The sequence below is a fragment of the Nothobranchius furzeri genome, chromosome 14 (assembly GCF_043380555.1).
Source record: "Nothobranchius furzeri strain GRZ-AD chromosome 14, NfurGRZ-RIMD1, whole genome shotgun sequence".
Lineage (NCBI taxonomy): Eukaryota > Metazoa > Chordata > Actinopteri > Cyprinodontiformes > Nothobranchiidae > Nothobranchius > Nothobranchius furzeri.
Genome location: NC_091754.1, coordinates 59,348,684 through 59,369,585, shown reverse-complemented (window position 1 = coordinate 59,369,585; position 20,902 = coordinate 59,348,684). Strand labels below are relative to the sequence as shown.

The following is a 20,902-nucleotide window of genomic DNA, read 5'->3' as shown; positions in this document are numbered from 1 at the left end:
ACCACTAAACATCCTCCCTGACCTACTGGTACCTGTTTACTTCTTTAACATAGAAGTATTTGTACTCCGGTTGTCTCCTCAAACCCCCAGCGGGTAGTGAAGGATTGCTGCTCATCTTCAGCTGGGTTTTTTTGGAGGTTTCTTCCTGTTAAAGGGCAGTTTTCCTCCCCACTGTCGCTATGTACTTGCTTAGCATTGCTGTAAAGTCTCTGACATGGAAAATCAAGCCCTTGGGCACCTCCTAGGGTCTTTGGTGGCGTAAACAGAATTACTTCAGTCTTGTGTTCATTGAAACACAAGAAGTTCTGAGCCAACCATAGCTTGATGTCCTCCAGGCAGTCCAACAGAGGTTGAATGGTGCATAAACCACCACGCCTAATTGGAAAAATGACCTGGCAATCATCAGCATGTAGATGGAATGACACGTCATGTTTACGGAATAGTTCACCCAGGGGTAGGAGATATAAGGAGAAAAATAGTGGGGCCAAAATCGATCCCTGGGGGACTCCCCAAGGCAGCTCAGCCAGATCGGAGGAACAGTCCCCCAACCTCACACAAAAACTCCTTCCAGTCAAGTAGGATCTTGTCCACTTAAGTGCCTGGCCCGTAATGCCCACAGACCGCTCCAGCCAGTTTATTAGGATGCTATGATCAACGGTATCAAAGGCTGATGTCAAGTCCAAGAGCACCAGAACCACAGCATCACCGGAATCATTAGCCATTAAAATGTCATCAAGGACCTTAAGCAGTGCAGATTCGGTGCTATGAAAGGGTTTAAACCCAGATTGAAATACTTCTGCAATTTCCCATTCCTGTAGAAAAGACACCAGTTGGATAAGCAGCCCTCTCTATGATCTTTGAGATGAAAGGGAGTGTAGATACAGGTCTGTAATTGGACAAGACTGTTGGGTCCAATCCTGATTTCTTAAGCAGATGTCGTACCACCACCTGCTTTAGGGGAGTAGGGACTTCCCCAGATATCAAGCTGCTATTTACAATTTGCAGTACGTGATCACCTACTACTGAAAAAACGTCTGTCAGTAGCCTTGCCGGGAGAACACCAGTTACCGCCCCTGTTGGCTTAAGTCTCATGACCAGATCCTCAAGCTCTGCAAGAGTTAATGGTTGAAAACCCTCCAGTGCCTTTGGAGCACAGAGATCTGCAGAGGGGGCATGCTTAAGTGGTGGAATAGAGGCCCTTGTCCCCACTGCCTTGTCCACAAAGAAGTCCAAAAAATGGTTACATGACTCAGTGGTGTACTCAATCGCAAGGGGCTCATTCCCATTTAAAATAGAGTCCACTGTCTTAAAAAGTATCCCAGCATTCTGAGAGTTTAAGGAGATTACGTTGGCAAAGTACCTTCTCCTTGCATCTTTCACAGCCTTCTGATAGCCAATCCAATGTGCCCTTATTAGGTCAAGCGAGCTCTGGAGCCCATCCTTTTTCCACCTCCGCTCGGCCTTCCTGCACATCCTTTTCAGTACTCGAGTACTCTCAGTTAACCATGGCTCCTTTTTAATTTAGGTTTCTTTACCCGTACTGGGGCTACCACGTAAAGCACCATGGTGCGTGCTGAGTCAAAGAGCTGTTTAAAACAGGAAATCTACTTCATTGTACGTGCTGTGTTAGTGCCACCTACTGGTGGAACTGATTATTGCGCTTTGAGGCATACAGGCTTTTGGCAGATGATCAATTAAAGGCACACTGTGTAATTTTTCATATTTTAAAAATCATATTCTTAAGCCAGGATATGATTAAAATAACTCTTTACAGGGTTAATAAAAGTCACTCAGACGCCACCACCCTCTGTGGCCAGAATAACGCACTTGCAATTTCAGAGTGGTGGTCCCTGTTGGACTTGTGAGGTGGAGCTGGCGGCGCTGCAGTCAGCTTCCAGCATGTTTCCTGCATGTTAATCGTAAACACAGCTGATTTACGATGAACCGCTCCTGCAGACACCGACGATGGCTGAGGAAACATTCCAGCTGCTAGATTAAGGTGTTAAAAAGTCAAACACATGGCGAGAAGATAACTTTTCACTAACAGACACTAGGGGATGCTAAAGGCAAGTCAAACTGTCGTGACTCCCACGCTTACACCCTCCTCTGCCTCTGCTGCCTCCTCAGTCAAGCCCTCAGCCACTTGATTACCATCACCTGTCATCAGCTCATCACACACACCTGCTCCCCCATCTATATAACACCCAGCCTGCTCTCCAACCAGTGCCAGATTGTTGAACGCTCTTTGCCGGTAGAGCTTCCAGCCTTTCACCTTGCCTGATCACAGCCTCCGGACCTCGTTTTCATGCCTGACCCCTGCCTAGGACTCTGCCTGCCATCACGACCCTCGCCTGTCTTCGACCTCTTCCCTAGCCCGCTCCATTTACCCGCTTCGCCTCGTTCTGGTTTTTGGCCCACGCCTCCTCTCTGACTCTATCTCTAGCCTCGCCCTCCTCGGGTAACGCCACGTCTAATAAAGACCTTTAAAGGTGCTTTACTGTGTTTGGTGTCATCACGGCGGGTCCTTCTAGTTCAGCTCATGACACAAACTTAAGACACCCATAGACTGAAATCCCAAGCCGGAAAACAAACTAAGAACAAAATAAAACGTGGATTAGGACAAAAATGAAGATTGTGGACTGTAGTCAGTAGACAGGCTCATGTAGGCTTGTGTCTCCCATTTATCCAAGTATTATCTTAGTCTACCTTTGATGATTGACTTTCTGTAAAACTGCTTATTTGCAGAAGGGGGATAAAATATTGTTTGATAATAGATTAGATAATAGACTGGAACTTAAAATAGATTAGGAACCAAGAATATTTATTTTCTCAGCTGCCACCCGTCTTCATGAATAAAAAATGTTAAAATCATTTGCATTTTTTAAATAAAAACTATGAAACTTTTGTGGACTGGAAGAACTGACTCAATGCTTTTGGCCCTCGTCCAGAAACGTGTGGACACCCTGGTCTAGAGGAGGTTCTGCAGACTGAAACAACACCATGGAACAGGAGGTTCTATGATGTTGCTGTACAGTCCTTTGCTCGTTTTGGTTTTCGTCGTCGTCTTCCTCCGCTTATCCGGGTCCGGGTCGCGGGGGCAGCATCCCAAATAGGGAGCTCCAGACCGTCCTCTCCCCGGCCACCTCCACCAGCTCCTCCGGCAGGACCCCAAGGCGTTCCCGGACCAGATTGGAGATGTAACCTCTCCAACGTGTCCTGGGTCGACCCGGGGGCCTCCTGCCGGCAGGACATGCCCGAAACACCTCCCCAGGGAGGCGTCCAGGAGGCATCCTGACCAGATGCCCAAACCACCTCAACTGGCTCCTTTTGATCCGGAGGAGCAGCGGTTCTACTCCGAGTCCCTCCCGAATGTCCGAGCTCCTCACCCTATCTCTAAGGCTGAGCCCGGCCACCCTACGGAGGAAACTCATTTCGGCCGCTTGTATCCGCGATCTCGTTCTTTCGGTCATTACCCAAAGCTCATGACCATAGGTGAGGATTGGGACGTAGATCGACCGGTAAATCGAGAGCCTGGCTTTCTGGCTCAGCTCCCTCTTCACCACGACAGATCGGCTCAGCGTCCGCATCACTGCAGACGCCGAACCAATCCGCCTGTCGAGCTCCCGATCCCTCCTACCCTCACTCGTGAACAAGACCCCGAGATACTTAAACTCCTCCACTTGAGGTTGGGCCTCTCCCCCGACCCGGAGTTGGAAAGCAACCCTTTTCCAGTCGAGAACCATGGTCTCAGATTTGGAGGTGCTTCATCCAGCTCTGATCTTCAGCTCTTGCTGGGTAGGTTTGCGGCCGAGTGTGAAGCGGCTGGGATGAGGATCAGCACCTCATTTTGGTTTTATTCTTTTTATTGTCAGATCAGATTTATTATGTCCTAAAACTTCAAACCTGAAAGCTGGTGGACCTGGCCATAGTCCATGTGTGACATAGCTGCATAGTCCATGTTAGAAGACCTGTGTTCAGGTTTAAGACGTACGTTAGAGAGTCGTGTGGTTTTGACAAAAGCATAAGCATTGCTTTGGGACGAGGGTTGGAGTTCCATCTCCCTCCGTCTCTCTTCAGCTGAGGCACACACACCCTCTTACCCAGCGTACCGTGTCACTCTCGCTTGGGTGTGAATGGTTTCACTTCTCCACGAGAAGCGACGACTCCAATAACAACACACCTAAAACGGGCGTTTTAGTTGCACAGCTGCACGGTTTCATCTTCCTGATGGTTAGGCAGGCCTCGTGTAATACACAACATGATACACTGCGTTGTGAAAAGTATTCATAACCCCAGTGGCTAGAGAATGTTGTTTTTAAAACGATGTCCTTCAGTAAAGCAGAAATCTGGAGTTTTCCTCAGGTGGCGCCATCTAGAGGCTGGAAGCCATGAACACACACCACTAGCCTGAAAACAGACCTAAAATACTCAGTTTTACAGTTATTATTCTTTCCTAATGTTGTTTATTCATGCATTACACGTTAATAACTTGTCCGTGAGAAAGGCCACCATCTCTGCATCTGTTTAGGTACGTCCTGAAATGCTTGCCTACACTGTGCTGCATGTGAGAGGATTTTAACGCTGCTGGCTAATGCTGAGGGGGTTGCATGCAGCTCTACATGTTTGATTTCATGCCTAGATTACAGCTTTACGAGTATAAATATATCCACATCAACCTGGTCCTGTGCCCCCTTGTAAGATACCTGTTGTTAACTCCATTATTGAAGAGCTGGGCTCAGTTCTTCCAGCCACACCCAGTTCTGACTACTGCCAAATCTTTGGAATTAAGAAATCCCGTTGATATATCTCATCTGACAAATGTAGGCTAAAAAAATCTCAGACAATCCCTCTTGTGAAGAAATCCAACAACAAAAGTATCCGGAGCTACATCTAAAGGTCACTTAGGTCAGAATAAGGTCAGAGGTCAGTCCAGTCTCACATTTCCAAAACAAATTTGAACAATTCTTGAGACTTCTGGGTAAAAATCCTCTAGTCTGGTGAGAACTTTCTAAAACGTGTGTTGAAGCTGGAGTAAGCCTGACATTAAAACATCATAGCAACAGTCAAACATGGTGGTGGCAGTGTGATGGTATTGGCTGCTTTCACTGGTGTAACCGGATAAAAGGGAATCTAAAGGAGGGTACATTGTGTTGCTGTGATTGTTTTAAGTCATTAGTTAAAATGTTGTAAGCTTTAAACACTAAATCAAGATGGAGTAAATGCACATAACAGCATTAGCATAAACCAGACACTAGAATCAGATGGATGTTGTTTATTGTTTGTATGTTTGCAGCCTAATGATCGACTCCGTAAACATCTGGATCATCCAGATTGTTCCTCTCAAGAGCAGAGTTCGTGTTTAGCCCCCTTGGCACCTTTCTGTTAGCTTGTAGACTGTTTCATTAGATGCAGGGTGATGAATTTTACAGCCTCGTTTGGAATTATGAACCAAGGAGAGCATTCCATTTCACTTCATGACTTTGAGTCAAGCTCTAAATTAGCATCTCAGCCCGTCTGTGTTCTAGTCGGTCCGGAAAAAACAAACAAATAAACTTTGCCCACATGATTGTTTTTTTAGTTTACAATTTTAATTTTATTTTTCTGAGTTTACTCAAATCTATTCAACAGTAGAGTGAACATTAGCCAAGGCTAAGCTAGCAGCAGCATTTTAAAACAAAACGATAATTTCACATACAGGTGAAACGTGAAAAATCAGAAAACGGTGCATCAGTCCTCATATTGGAGTAATCCATCTTAGACTGAGAGACCATCTAAAGGCTTAGGAACCGTTTGCAGGTGTTCTGGACTCATTAGCTGACTAGAGCGTGACACTTTGAGTCTAGCATACTGAACCTTTTCACAAAATTCTCATTGTCTGAGATTTTGAATGTGGGCTTTCATAAGCTGTAAGCCATAATCATCACACGTATAACAGAGAAATGGGCTCGACACACGGGAGGCGACATCGCCTCTCCTCCATTCATTTTCAATGAGACATGCGCGACAAAGCGATAATCGTGGGTCTCCCTCCTACCAAGCGAAACGCGAAAAACGTGCGTGTGAAATTTTGCGCTCGTGCACGTGTCGTGCACAGGCGACCCAGCGACGCGATCCCAGAAAGTTGAAACATTTTCAACTTTTCATCGCTGTCGCTCGGACGAGGACCAATCAACGGAGGTTTCATTCACTGACCAATGAGCGGACAGGACGCTCCGTGCACCTCCGAGCAAACATGGAGGAGAAGTTGATTATTATTATGTTTTATAGTAAAATCAGAAGTAAGATTTCACATAACTCCAGCAGCACCTTGTGAAACATCATATCTACCACTTTATTAACTCTGAACCGCTTAAATAACCTTAATTCCCTCCAACCTGACACAGCCAATTAAAACAACGGAAGTTTCGATTTCGCCATTGGAACAGAACGCGTAGACGGCTTTGCCGCTGCCGCGGATCGCCTCCCGTGTGTCAGGTAATAAAAGCGGCGGCGACGAATTTCGCTGATCGCGGTCGTTTGTCGCCTCCCGTGTGTCGAGCCCAAAAGGCTTAAAGTATCTGCATTTGCATGTTTAAGATGAGTTACTGACACAAATGAACTTTTACACTATTTTCAAATTTTCCGAGATTCCTGCACTCTTCATGTCTTTTTAAAATGCCGTTGTGTTGTCCTGTGCTATATCTTCTTACAGCAACACGCTGGCTAGCATAGCTGAGAAAGCGCTTTGTTAACGTCTTAGTCATCAAAATAAAAGATAATAGACCTGACAGTCACATACTGATCTGTTTTCTGCAGGCAGTGGGTTTTCAGTGAGAGACTTCGCAATGAAATTAGAAGATTAGAGGAGGTGTGGACACGTGTTCTCCATGCTGGATTTGATTATAACTCCCACTTAGCAGCTCGCCTACAGCCGCAGCAGCATAGAAATGTCATTTTCTCCCTCTGGTGGAAGGAAGTTAAACCTCTCAACCCTCCCACTGTCTTCATGGGTGACCCCGCCCAGAAAGTTGACCATTGAGCAGGGTTGATGGTTTATCCCTTGAAGTCCACGTGGCAGGGGTGAGGAGTGAGCACCAGGAATTTAAAGCCCCCTTCAGACAGGCCATGAAAAACGGAAATGTTCCAGAATCTGTCCGTAAGACCTTTCTGTCTGAATACAAACATCCGGATAACGTGTTCCGGAATTTATCCGGACGAAGCCCCTAGTAACAGGTCCGGACTTGTTACGGACAGGGTGGCTGCTTCAGACTGGTGAGGTAAAGTTCCGGACAAGAGGGAGGGGAAGGAGGAGGGGACCGTGGGATGCTGTGCGCACTTATATAGCTCGCTGCTGTAGCATGCAGCGAACCACGGCAGCTCGCCTCCTACGGTACCGCCTAGACGCGCGACGGAGCGCTTCACACCGCTTCAGTGATTCCTTTAACCATTGAGCTTCATCATCCAGGTCTCTTATGCGTCTTCGTGTGCGCAGAATTATGCTTAAGCGCCTCATGATTTTTATCTTGAGAGGCGCTATAGAAATGATATTTTCTTCTTCTTGTTCTTCTTCTTCTTCTTCTTAACATAAGTCCGATTCCCCCACCCCACCCCACCCCCCGCCGCCGTCAGACATCTGGAACTTTTCCCTGCTGTGTGAACGCAGCCGAAAGGACAAGTTCCGGTACAAAAGTGGTGTGTCTGAAAACACAGTTCCGGTTAAAAACCGGATTGAATTGTCCACAAATGTTCCAGAATGTCTATCTGAAAAGGGCTTTACAGTGAGAAAATCCCAAAAGAGTCTAATGTTTCAGTCATTTTGGAAGGAAGGTTATATTGAAACTTATATTATATCCAGCTGGCTGTGAGGATTGTCAGCTTTTCTCCTTTCAAAACAAAGGAAGGAGGGACGTAACTGTTTACCATCAGTGAGTGTGGGGTTGCCGTGTCTCCTGCGAGCTAACGCTGCAGCGCCGACATCTGTAATTTGACGAAGGCCGGCAAAAAGCTCCAGTTGTTTAAAGTGGTTGCAGTAACCGCATTTTACCACAGGGTGTCATTTTTTCTTCGTGTCTACATAATACACCTTTAATTGGCCCATCAACCAGGATATAGTTGGTGTTAAAATATTTATCTCTGATTGACAGGAGATAGTTTTGCCAGAGACTGTATGTGTGTCTAAAATATTTATAGACAATTTTAATGAAATTCTCAGAAAGATTAACTTTTGGAGTGGGGCCAATCCAACATGGCCGCTATAGCTAAAGCTAGCAAGCAAATATGGCCGTAATTCAGTCAATGTAGGAGAACAATTAGCTAAAATTTAACATGTTAGTTTTTCAGATTCACTCTAAAAACATACCTTGAGTGGTAACAGATTGAAGATTTGACAGGTACAACTTCATTCATTTCCAACAGAAATTATCGTAGTTTAAGATTAATTCCTGAGAGGCAGTTTTCCGTGTGTGTTCCTTAATGGAATACTAGGTCTTTGATGATTTTTTAAATGTTTTTTGATGAGTCTTAGCTCTAATTTTCTCTGAATCATTACACCTTAGGTCTCTATAAATATAAAGGCTTTTCCCGAGGTGCGTTTAGCTTGTTGAAAATTTAAATACATCTTTCTTTGTGTAATCTGTCACTCCTACTGCTTCACTTAAATTGATATTAACGCGTATAATGCATTTCTGTGAGCAAGTGTGACGCATCTGGGGAGAGATGAGCCCAGTTAAAGGAGATTCCTTTCAACCTCCACAGCCTACACCCATGTCTACTGGTCATAACATTTGAAGATTGGGACAAAGTTGATTTATTTCAGTAATTCCATTCAAAAAGTGAAACTTGTATATTAGATTCATTCTTTACACACAGGCTGAAATATTTCAAATGTTAATCTCTTTTAATGTTGGTGATTATTACTGACAACTAATAAAAACTCCAAATTCTGCATCTCATAAAATTAGAAAGTAGTGAAAAGGTTCAATACTGAAGACCCCTGGTGCCACACTCTAATCAGCTAATTAACTCCGAACACCAGCGAAAGCCTTTGAATGGTCTCTCAGTCTAGTTTTGTAGGCTACACAATTATGACTGCTGACTTGACAATTGTCCAAGAGACGACCAGTGACACTTTGCACAAGGAGGGCAAGACAGAAAGGTCATTGCTAAAGAGGCTGGCTGTTCACAGAGCTCTGCGTCCAAGTACATTAATAGAGAGGTGAAGGGAGACAGGATGTGGTAGAAAAAAGTGTAGAACAATGGGGATAACCACACCCTGGAGAGGACTGTGAAACATAACCCATTCATAAATGTGGGGGAGATTCACAAAGAGTGGACTGCAGCTAGAGTCAGTGCTTCAAGAACCACCACACACAGATGTATGGTTTCAGCTGTTGGGCTTCTTGTTTCAAGCTGCTCCTGAACAAGAAACAACTTCAGTAGGGTCTCACCTGGGCTAAAGACAAAAAGCACTGCTGTGGGGTGCAAAGTTTTGTTCTCTGATGAAAGTAAATTTCGCATTTCCTCTGGAAACCACGGTCCCAGAGTCTGGAGGAAAATAGAAGAGGCACAGAATTGATGTTGCTTGAGGTTTTAGATTAGTTCGTGCTTCCTGCTGCTGACCAACTCTATGGAGATGCAGATTTCATTTTTCAACAGGACTTGGCACCTGCACAGTGTCAAAGGTTTAAGAGCCGTGGTATCCCTGTTCCTGATTGCCAGCAAACTGCCCTGACCGTAACCCCACAGAAAATCTATGAAGTATTGTGAAGAGGAAGAAGCAACTGGCCAGACCCAACAGTTCAGAAGAGCTGAAGGCCACTTTCAGAGCATCGTGGGCTCTCATAACACCTGAACAGTGCCACAGACTGATGGGCTGCTAGACATGCCAAGCCGCATTGCTGCTGTGATTCAGGCCACAGGAGCCCCAACTACTGAGTGATGTACATGCTCATACCTTTCACGTTCACACTTTTAGTTGGCCAACCTTTCTAAAATCTCTTTTATTGGTATTGGTCTTAATTTATGTTCTAATATTGTTAGATACTCAATTTGGGATTTTCATTGGTTGTCAGATCAGATAAAATAATCAAGAAATAAACATTTGAAATATATCAGTGTCTGTGCACTGAATTACTCTAATATACAAGTTTCTCTTTTTAACTGGAATTACTTAAATAAATCAACTTTATCATGATGTTCTAATGTTATGACCAACACATGTAGATGCCCCCCCACCCCCCCACCCCCCCACCCCCACACACACAAAGTGCTATCATGTGACATGGGCAGAGCTTATAGGTGTGGCTGATGTCTGCTAAACAGGGATTACATGGGAACAGAATTCCTGTCTTCTCCTGGTACCACTCTCCTGCCAACGCTTCAGAACACAGAGGAGGAAGCTGAAATGAGGACTGTCTATGGATTCAGGTGAGTTTGAATGATACATTTAATATAAGAGTTTCTAAACGCAAGGACATGGGGAGACAGCTTTGCAAAGCTCTAATCCCCTTTGCTGAAAAAACTGCAAGCTTAGCCTCACAGTTGGCTAAAAGCCTATTTGAAGCTTTGAACAACACGGTTGAAGGCAGTCAGATTATTAAGCTGCTGCTTTGATGTTAAACTAGTTAATTTATGTTATATTCATAGCTAAAATCCCATAAATATGTATTATTTTCATATTTACTTAATTAATTGACTAAATTCAGTCAACTTAAAATGTTTCGTTCGTATTTATAGATTCTGTATATTCGGAATTTGTAATAAATAACAGTAATGTATGTTGGATTTACGGGGATGATTTAAGTTAGTAATAAAGCCCCTACTTTCCCATGTAAACAGTACACCGAGCGCGCGCTGTGCCGTGTTGTGTTCCTCCATTAAGTTCCCTCCCATGTGAACCCGCTTGCTAACAGAACAATGTAATTCCGTTATTGCATCACAAGCAAATTTGTTTTTTTTAAAACTCTACTTAAAGAGCAAGTCACCCCAAATAACCTTTTTTTTGCTGATAAACTAAAGAAACGAGTGTCTAATCGTGCTGCAGACACGTGCCGTCAATAATTTGGCACTTCAGTGCATCTTAATTAAAATTTAAATATTCTGCCTAAAACTGGCGGTGTTGTGCCGTTGTCAGGTAAAAACTGCTCTGTATTCTAATTTAAATCTGCCACCGCTATTGGCTAAGAGGTATGCTATGATGTAAACTGGTAGATTATGATGTCACAATGCCTGTGTGTGTGTGTATTTGTTAGCAGCTCCGCCCCCTCGGTCTGCCAGGCAACAGCATTTGTTGCATTTTTCAAACATGAAGTGGGAGTGGAGTTAGAATCTGGTAGGGGTTGACTTGCTCTTTAATAAATTCGCACATTTTAGAAGGGGAGGGGCGCACCTCCACGGGGTAGCACATTTTAGCACAACAGGTGCGCGCGACTCATAGCAACCAGCTGTTTTGATGGCACGCGCTGCCGAACTCCTATTTTAAAATACTTTGACGCGAAGAGCTCGAGCAGAACCGACCGGGGCTTCTTCTGAACCGGTTCAGGAAGCTCCCCAGGGTCCATTCAGGAGGGCGGAGGGGTGTTCGTTTCTCCAGGAGGAATGGTGTCTAAGTTAGTCGAGTAAACGTCGGTGAGTTTCCCTGTAACTCTAGGAAAAACTTCTAATTTTGCGCACGTGGTTGTATAGTTCCGTTCTGCTTGACTCAGTAAAAGTAAGCTTTTAAGTTTCAAAAATAAATTTGTTGTTAATGAGTTGATAAATACTTGATTAATTCCTGATTGGCTTGTTTGTTTTTTAGGGTAACAAGCAACTGGAGAAAACCAGAGTGGCTGGTGATTTCTAAACTCCAATAACATACCGGTAATAAAACTTCACTTTAGAAACCAAACAAATGCATTTCAAAATAAGAGCTCAACTAAATGGAATTTTAGACTATTGGCTTGCTTGTGTTTGCAAGTTTTTTAAAACTATTTTTGCACATGATTCATTTATTCTACTAGTGATGGGAATTCCGGCTCTTTTTAGAGAGCCGGCTCTTTCTGCTCCCAAGTGGCTCCTCAGATTTTCTGTTGCTTAGAGTGCATTTATAACCAAAATAATGCTAAACTATATGTAAAATAATTTACTAATGTAAAAAATGCAATATATCAAATATTTATCGTTTCTCTGGATTTAATAACTGAACACTTTAAGAAATCTCCACTTCCCGACTGCTGGCGCTCATTTTCTCACCGTCTTCGTCGTACTCTCCTCTCTCGCTCGCCTTTTTTCCTCCTCCTCATTTCCTCTCATCTCCCTCCACCCGCATGTGCTCTGCTGTGTGTCTGAGTCTGATCCTCCCTCTTCCCCGCCCCTACTGCTCTGTGTGTGGACAGTCTGGTCACGCAGTTACACATGTTGACCAATCGCCTGTAGCTTTCACCAAGGCAAGGGGGGGAGGGGGGAGGGAAGGGGACGGCTCCCAATGACGAGCCGGCTCCCGTCGTTCACTTCAAAGAGCCGGCTCTTAGAGCTGGTTCGTTCGCGACCGACACATCACTATATTCTACACAAATGTTGCAAATATGTGGTGTTTCTCAGGAGACTGGCCTAAGTGTGTGGATGAGATGGATGAGCAAGTGAACCCGCTGGAGAGAGATCACTCCCTGTGTGTGGTTCTCCCAGAGGGACTGAAGAAGAACGTCGTGGTGCACGGGAGGTAATTTTTAAATCTTCTAAACCTCAGAGAAGGCTGTAAGCCTCACAGGACAACATTCGAGTTATTTGACTAAATGTTCAACCCTTTTAGTAAACCGGTGATGGATTTTCTGGTGACACTGTGTGCAAGCCATCACCTGAATCCCTCTGACTACACCGTGGAGTTTCTGTCGCCCGACAAGAACAGCGTCAGCTTTAAGCCAAACTCTCCCATCGGCTCGCTGGAAGCGGAGAAGATGGTGTTGAAGCCCAAAGGGACTGAGGAGAAGATGAAAAGGCCGTACATGCCAGAGGTAAGTTAGGGAAACGGGTCATAATTTACGAAGAGGGAGCGAGACGTGAATGTAATTGTCTTTCCAGGCGACAGTTCGTCTTTTGGTGAGCTACAACAGGTCCCACAAGACGGTGGTGCGAGTTAGTCCCAGAGTGCCTCTTGAGATGTTGTTACCAGTGATTTGTGACAAGTGTGAGTTTGACGTAGGGACAACTGTCCTCTTGAGAGAGGCTCAGTCCACAGAGCTCCTGGACTTGACAAGGACTCTGAATGACTATGGCCTGAGGGAAGTGTTTGCTAAGGACACATCAGCCAAGCACCATATGGACTACCAAATCAGGGCGGCTGAAACAGGTACGTTAAAGGACATGGACATGAAAACCAGAGACAGCCCTCAGGAGAACACTCATGATGTATGTCTTCAATAGCATGAGTCTCTGGAGCCGGTTTGCTTGTTGTCAGTCTGGGGAATGTTGGCTTGAACCACTTTAGACTTGTTAATCAATAAGGGCCCAAGTTCACAGCTTACCTCTATCTAATGGCTGTTTCATTGTGTTTCTTCTGACTTTAGTGTGGACAGTAGTCAAGACTACATCCACAATAAAGTCCTGGTAAAGACCCTTCTGGGATGTGGGTAAACGGCTCAAACCCTTGATATGAAGCAATTATATCAACATAGTGTAGGAAAAATGGTCACCTTGCTCTAAGTTTTGTCTTAATTTAAGTGGGCATCAGTCCATTAGTCTGCTTATAATTCAATTCAGTTGTTTCCGTACAGTAGCTCCAAATCACAACAAGAGTCATCTCGTGGGAATTCACAAAGTAAACATTGAACCTGTTCATCAGTGCGTCAAGTTCAGTTCATTGTCCCAGTTCCTGCCGCAGGATTTAAAGGTTCTGCTCGAAAGAAGAATTCATGATTCCATCAATTACATAAAGGGGTCCTGGGTACCGGAGGGCCAGTGCCCAGCATGTTTTTGTTGTTTCCCTGCTCTTACACACTTCATTCAGTGGTGGAATCACCTGTTCAGCAGCTCACCGGGCTCTGCAGAAGCCTGGTAATCACCAGCTGACTGAAATCAGGTGTGATAAAGCGGGAAAACAACAAAAACATGCTGGATACCCTGGTCTGGGTCCCGAGGCAACAGAGCAGCCCCAGACCGTCTCACTACCTCCACCATGTCGGACTGTTATGTTTTAGTTGGTTATACTTAGGGATGGGTACCTTTGACATTTGAATCGATTCGGTACTAATTCCCGGTACCTAGGAATCGATACCGGTACTTAACGGTACCAATTTGAGATACTTTTGAGTGTTTATTATTTTAATTCTCTTTTATAATTAGATATATATTTTTCTCAATTCATAACCATATTTGATAAATATCACGATAAATAACATACAACTGTTTGTGTTTTAACATCGTCCTTGTAGTTTTATAAGCTGATAATTAAACTGAAGCAAACATCTTTACTGTGAACTAAATTTACTGTGTATCTTCATTCCTTTTGCCGTCCTTTTTCAATTGACTTTTCCTACTGGGAAGTTAGAATTTCCGAGGAGAAAGCGAACGCACCATTAGCTGATAACAATGGTGGCATAGGAAGCTAACATATCAAGCTACGTTATCTTAAACAGTTCATTTAGCTGCTGGAGCAGATTAAAACGATGATGCCTCACACTTAGATCGTTGTCGCTGGTTACATCTTCACCCAATCACCGGTCGCATTTAGTGAAGTGAAGCCAAACTTTAGAGCGCGTTCATGTTCTACTAGTCGGAAATTCGGAGTTCAGAGGAGAAAGCGAACGCATCATTAGCGGAACGGAAGCTAACATATCAAGCTAACGTTATCTTAAACATTTTATTTACCTACCGGAGCAGATTAAGATGAGGATGTCTCACTTAGATCATTGTCGCTGGTTTCATCATCACCCAGTTACCCATCACATTTAGTGAAGTGGACCCAAGCTTTAGCGTGCGTTCTTTCTACCATGCTGCTCTGTTTACAACTGGCTCGCAGCGACCGACGACACAACGCTCTTGCACATGCGCAGCTGTCTAGGCAAGTTCTCGTTATTAAGGACGGGTACCGAAACGAGGCACCGTTTCAAATGAAGTGAATCGGTGCTCGGTCGGTACTGTGGAATTCGGTCGATACCTTAAAAAGTACCGAATTCGGTACCCATCCCTAGTTATACTCCATACAGAATGGGACACATGCCTTCCGGAAAGTTTGGTCTTCCAATCAAAACTAATACTTGAAAATTAGTTTCTTTCATTAGCCCCCAAATCATTTCATTCTTTCTGTACTGTCACCAGCAGAAGTCATCTCTCTACCTCTTATACAAGGTAAAAGATTATATTTATGCACAGTAAAGTGTTGGTTATTACTTTATTAATGATAGTTGTTAACATTTTACAGATTTGCCAAAAAAGGAGAAGAAATCAAAGAACCGAGGTTTCTTCAGCTTTTTCAGAAGAAAGAAGAAGAACCATGAAGCGGTACCTCATCAGTCTTCCCTGATACAAATGTTCAAAGTTAAGAATCCACATGTTCATTTCGCTGTTGTCAGCAGGGCTCTGTGAGCGCCCCCGTGTCTCCTGGTGTTGGTCAACGAGTGGGAGTTCGTGTGAATCCAGATAACGTTTTGTCTGCTAGCACCCTGCCAGCAGATCTACCCAAGAAAAGACGGGCCCCTCAGCCACCTGTGGGGGCTTCACAGAGTGTCCCCAACAACCTCAGCACCTGCCATGCAAAAGGAGCTCAGGTTAGGAGTGTTCTAATTTTATTTTTCTCCAACATGACAAGGTTGGTTTTGTTGGTTTGTTGGTTACAGTGTGGCAAAAGTTTTATAGTAGAGCAAGTTTTTCCACTTAAAGTAGCTTTCTGGAGTTTTCTACTTTCAGAAATTATGCATGGATTTTCAGAAATCCGTAAAAGTGATTATCTTATGTACTGTAGTATAATGTAAGCATTGCAATACATCTATTTTGGGGGGGGGGGGGGGGGGGGGGGGGGTGTAACCATGCCCCCTGCCTTGGAGAGCTCTGCAAAAGGAAACCGAGCACCGACCCGAACTAACCAATAGCGTTAAACTACCGCTTAGATGTTTCAAATTTAAGGAAGTACCACAGCTGATGCAGAGTTGATGAACTTTTCACAGACAAGTAAGTCTTTAAAATATAAATTTATGAAAACGCAACATGACATGAAAAATGTATTTGTAAAATGGCGTGTTTTAGCTCTGTCGGCTACAGAAGCACATTTATAAACAAGAAACGTGAAGTCGCCATCTTAAAAAAAACAGAGCGACAGACTTTTTGTGTGATATGCTTGTCAGCCACTAGATGGTGCCTTCGGATAAGAAAAGTGCTCCGGAAAGAGACTTTAAAGGGGCATTATGGAAGTTTGACAGCCAAAACGTGTATAGAAATAATAAATGTCTTCTTCATACATTCTCCTGCAATGCCCTGGTCCTGTAGAATGAGCCCTGGCATTTTTACTGTGATTGCCTGTTTTTCTGTAAAATCACAGAAAAAGAGAGATGCTCGGGTCGAGCAGGCTGCTTCATGCGCGTTCACGCTCAGGCATCGCCCGTAGCATTTGCTATCCGTAGCTTTAGCAGCAGAGAGAGAGGCAGTGCCACTTTGTCGCTGTTCCTAACGCCTAGTGACAAAGCTAGCTACATTTCTGAGGACCCTTAGCTACTTTCTGTAGAACTTTCTTCTAGATATTTCCTGCAAATTAGCAACAAAATAGCCATTTTCGCTCCCAACCGTTCTTTGAACGTTGTTTCAGCTGTCATCAAGGATATAAATGTTACAGATACAAAGGATGTCACTGGCGCTTTAGCTCACCTTGTAAGATGTTGGACTCCCGTGCAGAAGACCTGGGTTTGATTCTGGATGTGAACATAGTTCATTTAGAGTTTCTTTTTTACATTAATGGTATATTTTTTACAGTAAGATGCCCAAATTTTTATTTGAGACTTGCTGAATGGGAAGGGAATGATCTGAGCATGCAGGAGGACTGACCCATCTTAAACCTTTGTCGGCTGTGCTGAAGAGAAAGCTACAGAACCACATTATTTAATTAATTAGCTGCGCGTTCTCCTGTCCTCTGTCCTCCGGGCCACACACACACACACACACACACGGGACTGTCTCAGCTGTTATTTTCGTTAAGGAGTGTGCACGTACAGCATGCGTGCCTCGTGCACGAGCCTACTATTGAAGCTGCAGTTACGCCTTTGGCCTGAGGGGGCGATCGCGAGCATAAAAATTCAAAACTCCATAAAGTCTCTTTAAAAAAGGACGAGAGAGGCCTTTAATTTTCAGCATAGGTTGACCACAAGTATGAGCGACAAAATGAGAAAAAGAAAATCACATTGTCTGATTTTTAAATTATTTATTTGCAAATTATAGTGGAAAAAACAAGTATTTGGTCTCCTACAAACTAGCAATATCTCTGTCTCTCAGACCTGAAACTTCTTCTGTAAGAGGGCCCTCTTTCCTCCGCTCATTACCTGTATTAAAGGCACCTGTTGGAACTCATTATCAGTATAAAAGACACCTGTCCACAACTTCAAACAGTCACACTCCAGACTCCACTGTGGCCAAGACCAAAGAGCTGTCAAATGACACCAGAAACAAAACTGTACACCTGCACCAGGCTGGGAAGCCTGAATCTGCAATAGGTAAGCAGCTTGGTGTCAAGAAATCAACTGTGGAAGACATACAAGACCACTGATCTCCCTCGATCAGGGGCTCCATGCAAGCTCTCACCCCGTGGGGTCACTGGACTGGTGAGAAAAAAAAAACGGAACTACACGGGGGGACCTAGTGAATGACCTGCCGAGAGCTGGGACCAACGTTACAAAGGCTACCATCAGTAACACTACACCACCAGGGTCTCGGAGCCTGCAGTGCCAGATGTGACCGCCTGCTTAAGCCAGCATGTGAAGTTTTCTAGAGAGCATCTGGATGATCTAGAAGAGGTTCGGTATAATGTCATACGGCCAGTTGAAACCAAATGTTTTTGTTAAAACTACTTGCCATGTTTGAAGGAGACATAATGCTGAGTTGTATCTAAAGAACATCAAACTTACTGTGAAGCATGGGGGTGGAAGCATCGTGCTTTGGGGTAGTTTTTCTGCAAAGGGACCAGGACGACTGAAGGAAAGAATGAATGTGGTTGGGTAACGTCAGTGCGACATGAGTCCATCACTGAGATGGGAGTGTCAGACATGGTTTTGGGGAGGGTTGCTTCGTAAAGTCCACAAAAACCTCCACTGTCTTCTGGGTGTTTAGCACCAGGTTGCTGTGGCTGCACCAGGACACCAGCCATTCGACCTCCATTTTGTAGGCCAACTCATCCCCATCAGAGATGAGTCTAATGACGGTGGTGTCTACAAACTTGATTAGCTTGATAGACTTTTGGTTGGAGGTCCCTGGATTGTGGCGCAGTATGGGGGCCAAAATTAAGACTACTGCCCAGCAGCAGGAGGCTATAAAAATTCCGAAGCAAACTACTGATCTGATCAATGATAAGCTGGCGCCGGTAACTGAGAGGCTGGCGCTGCTTACTGAGGAATAGCACCTTTACCGGCGTTACTACTAGATACGCTAGGGACTAGCAGCCCTCGGCTGGTCATTGACTGGTTCAAACACTCCCTTTGCTGTCTATTAGCATGGATAGGCTAGCGTTAGCCTGGACGGGCTGGTGTTAGCATTGGAGAGGCTAGCCATTAGCATGCCTAGGCTGGCCACTAGCTGGATTTCCTACCTCCTCGGCGGACCATTAGCATGGATAGGCTGGCGTTAACATCGGAGAGGCTAGCCATTAGCGTGTCTCAGAAAGTCACTAGTCAGCTAGTGGCCAGCCTAGGCATGCTAATGGCTAGCCTCTCCAATGCTAACACCAGCCTGTCCAGGCTAACGCTAGCCTATCCATGCTAATAGACAGCAGAGGGAGTGTGGGAACCAGTCAATGACCAGCTGAGGGCTGCTAGTCCCTAGCGTATCTAGTAGTAACGCCGGTAAAAGTGCTATTCCTCAGTAAGCAGCGCCAGCCTCTCAGTTACCGGCGCCAGCTTATTATTAATCAGGTCGGTAGTTTGCTTCAGAATTTATATAGCCTCCTGCTGCTGGGCAGTAGTCTTAATTTTGGCCCCCATACCGCGCCATACTGGATGGTGTACAGGAAGAGCAGAGGGTAGAGAACACAGCTCTGAGGGGAACCGGTGCTGATGGTCTGTAGGTCTGAGATGTTCTTCCCCAGCCTCACTTGCCGCTTCCTGTCCTGTCCTTCAATTTTGTCCTTCAGCAGAGCTTTTGTTTGTAGTGAAAACAATGCACCAACCCATCGTTCTCCATCTTGAACCTGCCATGCTTCTAATACCTGATGACTTTGCCATTCAGTACGACGGGCAGTGTAGCAACAAAACCGACATGCTGACATAATGGAAGAAAGAGGAAGTCCCCTAACGATGTCTTCTCTCTGTAGAGGTCTGCAGAATCCACCATAAGGAGCACCAAAAGGAGGGCTCCACCTCCTCCCTGTGCCACCACACAAGGTGAGATCCGTCACTTATCTCCTAATAAGAAACTTTAAATCCAAGCTTCATTCATTTCTAAAATGGGAATCAAGAATAAACATTTGGTTCCTATTTTTATCGTCTAGTGGTCCCAGTCAGGAAGAGAAGATCTGCTCTAACAGTCCCAGAAAGCTTACTCTCCGTTATTTCTTACAGTATTTAACCCGAAATCAAGTCTGCCAAATCCTTTCAGCTTCAGTGGGTGCCACACGAGGTCACCAGAGATTTATGTTGGAATCGAGATTAAAATGTCACCGCCAATGGCATCAAATGGAAGATTTAGCAGTTAAATCCATCGCAAAATGTAGCTGTTATCAGTGTGAACAGTTTAACCCTGTTCAGGGTAATTAAAGCCTCCTTGTTCATGGCTTCTGCCTGCTCTCGGATAAATCCCTTTATTGTCCGAGCTCCATCCATCCTCCGCCCCTGCATTAGTGCATCTGATGTGCTTTTCACCCTTCCTTCTGCTTCACTGTGTGCTTTTTATCCACTTTTTTAACACATATTATTAATGTAGACAACATGTAATGGCTTAAAGAAGCATAGTTGTCTTTTTAAGATCTGACACTGCAAATCTGCTGTGTGTGTGTGTGAGAAAACACAGCTCCCAGCAGAGACTTGATTGTCAGTAAACACACTCCTCTCTCCAACCTAATCAGTCGGTGAAGGTTCAGCGTTCCAGCTGTTGGCCCCTCTGGGTCTTTGTGGCCTAACAGACCTCGTTTTCATGACGATGAGCTTAAAAAACCTTCAGACTGAAGCCGGGCCTTTTCTCTTTCCTGCTTCGACGTTTACCTGAAGGGGCTGATGGAGAGCTGCTGTCTCCTTTTCTCTCCTCCTTCCATCGTCCCTAATCCTTCTCTCCATCCCCCTCCTGCACTGTCTGCTGCTTCCTCCTTACCATCTTAGTGGAATCTGTGGAAGTTGTTATGTTCAAAGGCCACGTGTGTGAAATCCACTGAAATCATGATGAAAAAAATGTGACTCTTTAGCGCCACGCAGGTCAGAGAAAGTATTGCAGCTACGGTGGCTCACTCACGAGTTTGACTGTATAATCAATTTCCAACCTGTGTAGCCTAACCCACACGAAGCTTAAAACAAGCTACTCGACCTTTTTAAAAAACATTTATAATTATGACGGTTTTATCAACCTACCAGTACTGAAACAAGCTATTTCTATTAAAACTGTCACGATTCACACACGGAGGAGGGGCCAAACCATTTAACGTTTTCAATAAGAGTATTTTATAACCTATCCTTACATCAATGGGCAGCCGATGAAGCGCAGCCAGGACAAGAGTAATGTGGTCATACTTGCGCCTGCTCTCTAAAAATCTGGCAGCAGCATTCTGCACCAT

The 20,902-nt window shown here is 44.6% G+C and overlaps 1 protein-coding gene across 7 annotated transcripts in view; it reads left to right on the top strand.

Moving 5' to 3' along the window:
* Positions 1–20,902, top strand: part of LOC107380959 (protein cordon-bleu) — a 32,871-nt gene that overhangs the window by 1,570 nt on the left and 10,399 nt on the right. Inside the window, exons 2-10 of one of the 7 annotated variants that reach the window (XM_054743254.2) lie at positions 10,300–10,404; positions 11,774–11,835; positions 12,556–12,673; positions 12,764–12,965; positions 13,033–13,300; positions 15,268–15,297; positions 15,371–15,450; positions 15,525–15,716; positions 19,454–19,523. In XM_054743254.2, the coding sequence (XP_054599229.2) occupies positions 12,582–12,673; positions 12,764–12,965; positions 13,033–13,300; positions 15,268–15,297; positions 15,371–15,450; positions 15,525–15,716; positions 19,454–19,523 (934 nt within the window). In that variant the 5' untranslated portion in view covers positions 10,300–10,404; positions 11,774–11,835; positions 12,556–12,581. Of the gene's footprint in view, positions 1–10,252; positions 10,405–11,215; positions 11,605–11,773; positions 11,836–12,555; positions 12,674–12,763; positions 12,966–13,032; positions 13,301–15,267; positions 15,298–15,370; positions 15,451–15,524; positions 15,717–19,453; positions 19,524–20,902 lie in introns of those variants that run through there. The other 6 variants (XM_054743255.2, XM_054743251.2, XM_054743252.2 and 3 more) reach the window with 6 other exon arrangements.